The sequence below is a fragment of the Lepisma saccharinum genome, chromosome 15 (assembly GCF_977018435.1).
Source record: "Lepisma saccharinum chromosome 15, izLepSacc3.1, whole genome shotgun sequence".
NCBI classification, from domain to species: domain Eukaryota; kingdom Metazoa; phylum Arthropoda; class Insecta; order Zygentoma; family Lepismatidae; genus Lepisma; species Lepisma saccharinum.
The window spans coordinates 78,775,416-78,787,628 of NC_139243.1; the positions used below are offsets into that span (position 1 = coordinate 78,775,416).

General features: G+C 39.3%; 1 protein-coding gene across 1 annotated transcript in view; it reads left to right on the forward strand.

Moving 5' to 3' along the window:
• Window positions 1-12,213, forward strand: part of LOC145999353 (uncharacterized) — a 266,207-nt gene that overhangs the window by 11,718 nt on the left and 242,276 nt on the right. Inside the window, exon 2 of the mRNA XM_083136293.1 lies at window positions 10,846-11,339. Coding sequence (XP_082992419.1) covers window positions 10,891-11,339 — 449 coding nt within the window. The 5' untranslated portion in view covers window positions 10,846-10,890. The remainder of the gene's footprint in view (window positions 1-10,845; window positions 11,340-12,213) is intronic.

Here is a 12,213-nt window from a genome sequence, read left to right on the forward strand (position 1 = left end):
AAGATTTCATTCTGTAACAATTTTCGGGTTAAAGTTACAGTGCTGTAAGTCACTTTCTTAAAAAGAAAAATAAGTCTGACTCACAGCACTTTGATGATCAACACAACAGCCCTTTCCTTTATCACTAGACCTTAAACTGTCATCTGTTGCCAGTTGAATGAATCTATGATTTACTTAACGTTTTCTGTTAGCAGATTGACTTATAAAGATCTGGTTTCTGTGTCTAAGTCTTTTCTTTTTAAAAAGTGACTTACACCACTGTAACTTTAACACAAAAAACATACAACTATCTTCTTTCACAGAAATCTACTAATGCTATCACCTTATATTCAATGGATCCTGGGTTCGTTTCCTGGTGGAGGTACGTTGTATGTTCTACTTTGTGCCGTCCCCTGTGGCGGAGTGTATAGCAAGTCGCGCTACAACGCCAGGGATCCCGAATTCGAATCCCGGCCTGGGCATGGATGTTTGTGAGTGTCCATTCATCATCTCTCATCCCCATCTTCGCAAATTAGCCAAAAGTGGCACAAAAAGCGAAGTAAAATAAAGCAAATCAATCAATGAAAAGCATTCTTCTTTGTAGGTCCAGTCCCGATTAGTATATCCGATCATCAAATATGCCATGCACTGATGCACATAACATTTCTTCAATTTACAAGGTAGAATTCCATCGTAGCAGAAATGTTTTAAAAAAATGCTTTTCTCTAAAGCGAGCCTGACACTCCTACAAATCCTCTGCCAGATACTATTAAGTCCTCTGCAATTATTGTTACATTAACAACAATAACAACAATGTTGAGTACGTTGATTGCTTACTCTTCCTTGAGGTCATCGTCCGCCGCAGTGCATTGTGGGTGGTTCGACAGCTGTTAACCTCGATCGGCAAACTGCAACAGGAGTCACTGATTATGCTGACGTCAGAAGAGCTGTTGCAAAAGAGACATTGTATTTTGATAGACTCCTGTACGAGGCGGAGCCTGGAGTCTCCAGTAACCTGCTGGAGAGATCGGCGTGACACAGATCCAGTTTCTGGAGCGCAATTTCTCCAGCCGTACGTGGGCAATGGCTCTAAGCGCTGGCAGAGAGATTGACCTCCCACTGGCGGGTCCGTCATTTCCCTGTGTACTTCTTGAACCTGCCAGTGAAAGTGGGTGTTGTATAAAAAACAGTTATTACTAGTTGCAGGAGCGCCAACTTTTGTAAAACATTGTAGGGGCTCAAACACTTGTGTTATAAATTCACAATCTCTCAAAGATCCTTACCTCCTAAGGCTCTCTTTACACGGAAGCATATTCCAGAGCATTTTTTGCTAGCCCAAAAATCTTGTAGCATTTTTATAGCAGACAATACCAGGGTGTCTACAATTTCATAAAAATAAAATGCTTTTTTGTAAACTATTCTAGACAAAGAATCAAAATTTTCCAGACAAAATATTTTTGGCAGTTAGTGTAAACGAACACGTATAGATAAACACTCACATTTAGAATACATCTTAACCAAGTATTAAAACATTGATGCCACATGTAAAGATTAAAAAGAGAATATAAACTAAACAGTAATTGGCTGCTGGGTAGGAGGAGGGGTAAGCTTGCTTACCACATATTGACTAATGACAGAGAAACAATTATTTTTTATAAAAAAAACAATCATGGCATAAGTAATAAACAATTATGTTACATGTGAAAACTATTTTTATTAATCATAATTAATATCTACCAAGGAAGTAGTAAATTCCAATAGACACTAATTGTAGTACAGTTCTAGATGAACATAGTTTTCTGCAGTATAATTTGTCCACAACAAATGAAACATTTCTTCTCTTTATTTTTGTCCAGAAAACGATTTTTAGTGCACTACTACAAAAAATTCAATTTTTGCAGAAACACAAGAAATATCCCTGATATTTCCACAAAAAGGTAAATTCCCTCACTTTTCCAGTTTTTCCAGGCTGGCAGACGCCCTGAACACTTTACACGGCCATTTCTTGTAACATTCCGACACAGACTTCTCTTGTCTGTAATTCTAGAGCTCGAATTTGTATGTAATTACATATTCTATTCCTTTCTAGATACATACCTTGAACACGAAAATGTTAACGAAATACAGTAGTGGCATTAATTCTGGACATTTTTAGTAAAATGTTATTTTTTTAAAAATCTCGAATGTAAAAACTATATTCTGTATAGAAATATTAAACAAGTTTAAATGACATCGTTCAGTAACTTCAATAATTGCATCTGAGTGCAGCATTGTAGTCTGATTATAATTGTTATTGTTATTTTCAACCAACAGAACGCTTGTGTGCGATTGTTGTATATAGTAGGTCAACTGGGAGCATCATTGTTGTACATTGTTCAGTAGCTTCAAGAATTTCATCTTACTGCAGCATTGTTCTCTGATTATTGGTATTTTCTGTATTGTACTGTGGGTTAAGTGTGAGCTTCATTGTTTCCTGCAGTTGAGAAGTTGACCTACTATACAACAATCGCACACATTCGTTCTGTTGGTTGAAAATAACAATAACAATTATAATCAGACTACAATGCTGCACTCAGATGCAATTATTGAAGTTACTGAACGATGTCATTTAAACTTGTTTAATATTTCTATACAGAATATAGTTTCTACATTCGAGATGTTTTAAAAAATAACATTTTACTAAAAGTGTCCAGAATTAATGCCACTACTGTATATACCTGACATGATTTTGCATAAGTTTTATGTTACACATTTTTACATATTTCCCAGGATATTACATATTTTACATATTTGATAATTTATTTTACATAAAACAACATATTTCTGTATTTTTTTCTATCTTCATCCTTTTTGCCATATTTTCGATCTATGAAACATGATGAAGAAAATGTGTAGCCCAAGTGATGTCATATTTTCTAATGAATGAGATGCTTAGTGCTTACGGTCACCTAACATTGACTGCCAAGTCGAAAGACAGGTTGAAGACAAAAAAAAATACTGGAACTGTTATTTATCGAAAGATGCTGGAGTTTGTCCCCTCCCCCCTTCTGTTTGCATATTTTCGTTTCGCTTTTAGGTTCAGGCAAAGCGCCTAGAAACGTTGCATCGGAGGATAAGAAAGCTACTTTCTGTACGTAGCGAGTTAGACAATATGTTCCCTTGTACAAAAAGTACAATAGTAGCTATGTATTTTCATTCGATTTTTCCTTCTGTAGACGCTTTTTTCTTACAATTTGTTTCGAAAGTTACAAAGATCTCTGTTACATATTTACATATTCTACAATAATTTGCGATGTGAAAAGTAATTAATAGATGACAAAATTGGTTTCTTAAATATATGCACGTTTCTGTGCTTTTTGAGTTTATAAATTTGATACAAATTTTAATTTGAACAACTTATGTCCTAAAAATGATGTTGAATATGCTCAAATAAAATAAATATCTAGCAGAATTCTTGAAATTGCTTGTATACTCGATTATTATTAATATTACATATTCTCTGATACTACATATTTAGCTACATATCCTTTTGATAATACATATTTACGTACATATTTTATGAATTATAGTTACATATTTTGTACTTTGATATTACATAAAAATCCGGAGTGTAGTGATTCCGGTTAGCATTTGCGATTGCGATGCGAAATCTGCAGAGAACGTTAGATAATTTATACAGCACGAAAGGCATACGAGATGAGCCAGAGGACGTTGCCTTTCCAAAATCAGTTTTGTCCTACTGATAACCCTTTAAGAAAGAACACAATATATAACCAGTCATTTTTAAAAAGATCCTTCGCAAAACAGCAAACAGAAAAACTGCTTTTTCTCCTTCCAAGTATTGTTCCTTCGTCTATCCATCATCTTACGAGGCTCACGAAACATATATTGAACACACCTCGTATAGTTCACATAAAAATGACAGATCGACTGTGAGGTCAGTGCCACCTGAAGACCACGGGAACGAATACAATGCTTAATCCAAATCACTTTCATTTTCGCCGAGTTGCATAATATAATCTTTCCCGCCGACAATTGCTCTCGCCTAATAGCACATTGTTATTTATTTTTTATTTACATTTTACTTGGGATTACCGCTAAGCAGTTTTTCCCATAACTATAATAGCACATTGTTCGGGAAATTGCCTTTTCTTCTTCCTCTTCTTCTACTTGTCATTATTCTGCAATTTCGTGTATCCTGTGCAAGCAACGCTACACGTGTCTAGCCTACCAAGGTTCTGTTAAATGTAGTGAGAAGGGGTGAGAAATCGTAATGGTATTTTTAATATACATAGAGCTTCATAGTCATCCACTTGTCTTTCCTTTTGAAGCAAGCAGATTTCCATGACATTACTTCTCTCTTCACACATTCAAACGCCACGCTGCTAAGAGAATATCAAGACCAAGGTTAGTAACGTGCAGGTAGGGCAATAGACTAGTTTGGGTTCGGATTTTAACCTGCATTTTCATTTTGGAAGTAAATTGGAGGGAGTGACTATACTGATGGATCAGTCCGCTAATTCACATTCGAAGATTTGTTTCAGCTGTTTGACATTCCATTCTCAGAATTGAGACGGTCCACGTGGCGGAGCATTTACAGCACCAATGGATATATATATAAAAAAATATTCCCAGAGAATTAATGGTTTATACCGAGATCGCTATTCATACATTTGATAGAACTGTGCAACATACTTATAACAGCCCGTCTGTCAAACAGATTTACAGAGAGCAACTTAACGCAAATATAATAACAGTTCGAATCGAAAGAGAAAATCCCAAATATAATTGGAAACAAATATGGAACAATGTAACGGCGAAACATCTAATGAACAAGGCACCATCTATATGGTACAAAGTGATTCAACAAGTAATTGTAACGGCAGATAGATGTCATAAGTACGGTTTCAGTAATTCTCCAAATTGTTATAATTGCCAAGTACCAGATTCGATTACCCATAAGATAACTGAATGTAAGAAAGCAGCCACAGCTTGGTCAAAATTAAGAACAATGCTCAGCAGAATTTGTCGCACTTCACCAAACCAAGTATCAGCAAAAGACATTATCTTACCAGAGTTTCATTTGTTCCCAAGTACAAAGCAAAAATCAGTTCAGTGGTTAATAGCACAATACCTAATGTTTTTATTTCCTGTGGGAAAAAATTATAATGACTTGGATTTTGGACTAACTCTAATACAAGAATATGAACAAATGTCCTTAGATTATAGAAAATTACATTATGCCAACTTTTTAAATGTAATACTTGAATAACATATCTGTAAGAATTGTAAAGATTTACTGTAATTGTTTGATTTAAAATGGAAATAAAAAAAAAGTGGTTTAAAAAAATAAAAAAGAGTGGTTATCATACGGCGCTACGAGGCCACGGGTCTCGGGTTCGAATCCCAGCCTGGGAATGGGTGTTCTTTGTGAGTGTACCTTCATCAATTTCATCATTCATCTTCATCTTTGTGATTAGCCAAAAATGGCAGAAATGCGAAGTAAAATAAGCACAATCAGTCAATCAATTCTCACAATTGAAAAAAATCTATTCATTATTTCCTCCATATTGCAAAAGCGCTTGTTTGTTTATTTGGTTTATGTCCAATTTATGCACATATAGGCTACTCGGGACTAGACCTACAGTTTAAAGTGGGATCCAAACTGCTGTGCAATGTGTCTACATTGGGTATCGAACTCGGGACCTTTCGATTATAAGGCGACGACGTTACCACTACCCCATCAACTAGGTCTGCATGTTTAATTTATTGATTGATTTGGTTTATTTTACTTTACTTTTCTGCCACTTTTGACTAATTGCAAAGATTAGGATGAGTGATGATACGATGGAATTAATTAAGGGACATTCCCAAAGAACACTCATGCCAAGGGTGGGATTCGAACCAGGGACCCCTGACTACGTAACGTGCTGTTCTAACCACCCCGCCACGGAGTTCGGATAAAGTTTCATTTTTGTCTATACGTTTTGATGTGGGGCTGGTAGTATGGGTGTTAGAGTGTGTGTGTGTGTTTGTGCCTGTGTGTGTCTCTGTGTAATTTTAATGCCTGGTTAGGCACCTAATCTGTTGAAAGAAAGAAAAAACTATCAGACCTACATGATTGATTGATTGTTGTTTTTTTAAGTCCACTTTATGCACAGTAAGGCTAATCGGGACTGTACCTACAGTTTAAAGTGGGATCCGAACCACTTGTGCCTCCACCGGGTATCGAACCCGGGACCCCTTGATTACAAGGCGACAACGCTACCACTGCGCCATCGGGGAGGTCAGACCTACATGAAATCGGAGAAGGAATTCGTGGGATTTTGTTTTCTTGCGGAACAATAGTACGGCAAAAACAGGCGGAAGGATACTTAATACATTGTGGCTAAGGCACGAACTATACTGTATGGTAACAACGCGTGAGCACCTTTTCGTCGTCTTACTCAGCAGTTCGTGAAGATCGGAAGGCACGACGGGATATCGCCTGTAGGCTAGTAGGATCTGATGTTCATGTGTGAAGGGATTGAGACATGGACTCACGTGAGAGGCCACAAACAAGTCGCTTACAGGCACATGAACCATCACCGTGTGAGCATAACGTAATACATTGCGCAGTGCAAGTCTTTTCTTCCCGCGAGATATCAGATGCACGTTGCAAAACATAAATATGTCAAGGAAGAGAGAGATTCTCCTTTCTTCCCATGCGATTCTACACTCGATACAGGAACGGGTGAAAACCCATTTCCTGTGGGAGTCTTGAATGTATTTTGACTCGTGACTGTGAAACGAGAAGAAGTGAAGAATCGTCTGCATGCAAAATGAATCTCCCCACCAGTGTTGAGTAGTTATCAATGGACTGTTCATTCAATGGAATTTCTCTACAGCTAGAGCCCGGCTGCGGCAATTGTGACCATGACCATCGGCACAAGTTCGCCAGCGCCAACTGGTTAAGCCTCTGATGGGAAAATAGGGGTGGCGGCTATAAGTGGAACGCAAACGAGAATCAAGCTGATAAATTCCCATTGAAACAAGTTGTAGCAAATCACAAACGGAGAGAAGCGAGCGGTATCTGCACAAAGGAAGCATACAGGTAAAATACTGAGATAAAAGTACCGACGCTGACACCCGTCCAAGAGAGACCTGCTTGAAAACGTACACTCGAAGATATATTGGGGATATGAAAGTACTGTACCAGATCATTGACGGAAAGTTAAGATGAAGCATCGTATTCCACAAACTTTCCCTTAAGAGTGCCCTGACTTGAAGCAAGGAGCAAGGAAAGTCCCCACACTGCAATTTACAGTCTTTCTTATTCCATACGCTAACGAATCAGTTTAGCATCATCTCAAACCAAACACGTAGATATCTTCAGCTCTTTTATCACTAAACATTCAAAATATTGTACACAAGTAATGTTTTTGTGGAGTTGAACTGTTTAATCTTGGTACTGTTTCAGTTTTGCTTTGTTTTGCTTAATACTAGACATTGTGCTGTTTTAGTATTGTTTCTTCCAGGTTTAAAATGGCTTCTGCTGTAGCGGAAATTTATTTAAATAAATAGTTTCTATCCAACAATAAACTCTCTAAGACTTCTCAGTACAGCTTAACGTATCTGAACCTAAAGAAAACTCTTTATTTACCCCTGAAACTGTCGATAAATGAGCAATTACAAAAAATGTCACCTTGATGGTCAAAATTATATCAGTGGAGAGCAATGCGCTTTAAATTGTTTTAAAGGAGAACGAACACATTTGGACTACGAATATACAATACATTCGTTTCTAAACACCAATTGACATTTGTCTGAAAAATCATTTCAAGAACTATTCCAGTAACTTTGATTCAGAAAATCCAGATTCAAAGGTTGCAAATTATGTCAGTCTGTTAGCTTCACGTATGTTATCGTATAATCACAGGTATAATGCTGGCAGACTACATGTTAAGAAATTTTGCTGTGCAAGAAGAAAGATTATAACTTGTAAAGTTTAGTGTAATACATTTTCAGGTGTGTCATGAGCCGTATAGAAAGAAATAAAATATAAATAAATCGGCTTTCTGTTGTGTACCTTTAAGTCTGTTTAGGAATGTACCCTACGCTCCTCTCGTAGTGAGCAAAAAAACTCTGACAATCACCAGTCGTAAAAAACACACAGTTTAACCATAATAGAAGGCTTATTCTTCGTGTATTCACTTAGAGCAATTTACAAACTTAAAGACTGGCATCGTTGTAATTCCAGATTTATTCACAATTCCATTATTCCTGTTGCTATCTATTTTATGAGACTGTTGATGAAACTATCACCTTGTAAATTTTGTTGCCAAGTTATCGTATACAGGTTAGGCTACTTGTCCTTCTAATACTAGTTGTCTGTGATACTCTAAACAGTTGACAAAATATAAAAATGAACAAATTCAACATTCCAAGAAAATAACGTACAACTGCAATATAATGTCCAGGGCATTATATTCTAAAGTGAGAATCTGTTACCTTTGGAATTGCTTAAATACTATCATTACGCTTTTTTTTTTTCAGTGGCCGCGGTGGCTCAGTCGGTAACGCGTCAGACTACCATGCTCAAGGTCCCGGGTTCGATCCCCGGCCGGTTCAAATCCGGGAACTTTTCAAACGGTGGAAGCGGCCCCGGCGCCTACCCAGCGTCGAATAACATGGGTACCTGGGGGAAACCCTGGGGGGTAAAGGCGGTCAGGGGCGTGATGCTGATCACATCATCCCCACTTACGACCGGATCAAGAAAGTGTGGGGCGTTACCCCCGCACCCCCTATACGCCTTCATGGCGTGGTGCTATGCACAGGGGAACACTTTACCTTTACCTTTTTACGCTAATTATTTTTAAGCAATAGTTTAATATTTTTAACGTTTTTCATATAGCGGACCATTTTCACACTCTATAAGGGACGGATGTTGTAGGCACGTTCACAGAGGCAGTGGCAGCTTTACAAATAATTACATGGTTTCTGTTGTTGAACGCACCAGCATTGAAAAGAACGCTGACAAGTTCTGAATTTAGGTTAGGCACTTCATCACAACAATTAAGCTCTTATTTCGCTTATAAAAATGACGTTAACACAAGCACGTACACAAGAATTGTCATTTTTCCCATCAATGAGAGGACTGGTTGTTGCTCTTTTAATTCACTAGCATGTCAATTCCGCCTTGAAGTTGGATGATGCTACTCGCAGACAGTTTTCAATGTATGTTGGTATGTCGATTTCTCAACTTCGATTTCAGATTTGGAGAAGAGCTGTTCGCAGACATAAGTGGCACCGAAGAGAAATGGGAATTCACTTACTGGGATGGGTGGCAGCCACCACGATAACTCAGAGAGCGCTGCAGCATATACAGGGTGTTCGGCTTACATGTATAATTAAAGAAATGGCCATAAATTCTTTATTTATAGATATTTATTTATGAAACTCATTATCCAGATCGAAGAAAGTGTTTTGTTTTTATTTTAAAGTTATGTCCCATAAACCTCAACATGGCTTCCATTGGTGGCACGACAAATATCCAGTCGGTATTCAACCTCCCTACGTGTGTTTTGAAGCATTGTATGTGTTACATTGTTCACTGCAGCACAAATTCTGTTACATAATTCTGCAAGATCACGCACCGGTGTACAGTACACTTGGTCCTTAACAAATCCCCACAAAAAAAGTCAAGTGGAGTAAGGTCTGGGGATCTGGGAGGCCACGGAAGAAAAGTTGATCCTTTTCCGATCAGGAAACTGCTCATTCAAAAAATTGCGAACTTCTCTGGCGTAGTGACGGGGAGCACCATCTTGCTGGAAAATTGTTCTGTGAGGGAGTTGAGGCACAGCATACAATTGTAACATATCAAGGTAAGTGTTGCCATTATCGTGGGCTCAGAGAAAAAGAAAGGACCAATGATTTTGTTATGGAGAACTCCACACCAAACATTCCATTTAGGCGAATCCCTCCCGTACTAAATGACGACCCAGGGATTTTCTGACCCCCAGATGCGACAGTTGTGCCTATTCACCTTACCAGATATGTGGAATGTTGCCTCATGTGAAAAACAAACAGATTCGAGAAATGCATTGTCTGTGTCAATCTTTTCTAACATGTCAATAGCAAACTTTTGTCGCATTTTTCTGTCATTCGGCAAAATCTTCTGATGGAGTTGCATCTTGTATGCCCGTAGGTGCAATCTTTTGTGAAGCACGGTATGCACAGTTGTTGGTGGGATGTTTAGTTGTACACTAGCTTGTCTGATGGATTTGCGCGGACTTCTTTGGAACACCTCTTGAATGCGTTCAACGTTCTTCTCTGACACTTTACGCTTGGCATGCTTACCTGTTTTTGACAGCAGACTTCCAGTCTCTGTAAGTTGTTTGTCCCATTTCATAATTGACAGGTAACTTGGAGCAGCTGTGCTCGTTGGAAGGTTGTACTCACGACGAAAAAGGCGCTGCACGCGCACCACAGATTTACATTCCACAAGCGACAACACACAGAAAACTGTTTTGCTGAGCCGTCCACATTGTGACTCACTCTTCACAGCGTAACGTGACTTTTCTGCGCATGCGCATTGGCGCGCGACTTATCTCCACGTTGCACATGCGCATGAGTGGATTTAAAGTTTCCAACATTGCTCTTTCCAATGGTTCCAACCGTTTCTCATTAGCACCAATACTTCTTACGTTATAAAATTTTCTTTTATTGTACATATAAACCGAACACGCTGTAGTAGCCACACCAAAGTGTTTCAGTTATTGGATCGCATTGTTTTCATTAATGTGGCTTTAGTTGGCCGCGGGTTGGAGACAACTGGTTTGAACGAACTTATCCTACTACACTGTATGATTATTTTCTTCATTACAGGTTGACTCGCATGTAAGAAACCTAGCCAACCCCTAAGGAGACAAGATGTCGCTCTCTCGAGCACTTGGATGGTTCCTGGCGGTGGCCACCATGTCGTTGGCGTGCGGAGGAGAGGTTCCTGCGTACAGACTCCCTGGCGACGTGGTCCCGGAGAGCTACCGGCTGAGGGTGGTCACCCACCTCCAGAACTTCACCTTCGAGGGAGACGCCAGGATCACTGTGCGCTGCGTGGAGGCGACGGACACCTTGAAGATCCACCTGAAGGAGCTGGACGTGGATGAAGCCTCGGTGGAGCTCCTCCACCAGGACACGCCCCTGGACATCAAGGGTCACAGCTACGACAAGGAGAACGAGTTCTACGTCATCAGTCTCAAGGAGAAGCTGCGAGAGGGAGAGGTGTACGTCATCCACATCCCCTACAAAGGAAATCTCACGGATCTACTAGCTGGGTACTACAGGAGCAGCTACGTCGACAATGAGACAGGGGAGAAACGGTGAGTATGATGCAGAATACTTCTTTCGGCCGTTATGACTTAAGAGTGGTCTCATGGCAGTTGCTTCAGGAAAGACCGGCGGATTTCTTCTTCAGATTCGTAGGAGAGCCTCGGTTTCTCCTGCACTCAATTCCATCCTCCTGAAACCATACAACTTCAGTCACGGACACTTCTAAGTTCTATTCATCAATTTACTTTCAATAGAATCGTTACAACTCAGCTGTACCTGTGAGAATTGAGGCGTGCACTACATCTTCGACTAGTTCTTTTGATATTCCTTCTAAATCTGGGATTTCGCTCTATAGAAAGTGCACAGTTTCCAAAAATTGTTTCCAGACACCAACATCGTAGACTGCAGCTGATTTTCGTGTGTCGAAATCGTCTCGTTATGTTCTGCGTCCGTACATAAAAACTATCTATCCAGCCTCGACGTACTTCTCATAGAGTGAAAATAGTTTACAAAGACACTTTACTTGTCGAGAACCATAACATACCTTTACTCAGAGTAAGCCGTCCGAATTCATGATTTGAAGACAGTGTGTCCAAAGACTTATCTAACCGGCCCAAAGTTCAACTTCACTAAAGTGAGCATCTTTAGGATAAGCAGAAGTGGCGGCTGGTACCTTAACCACTCAGACAACACATTCCGTGGCAGTAAAAGTTTTCTGACATCAACTATTGTCCCGCGTTCCTGTAGCTATATTTTCAATAAAGATATTCTGTATCCTTTCTTACTGCATCAACAACCGTTCGAGGAAGACTCTCCACATGTTCTGGTACATGGCTGATGGCATTCACTTCCATTTCTCTGGTATCAATCCGAACAACCTACAAGTGGTACTTGTCTGAATAAGTCTGTCATGTTGCCTCAGCT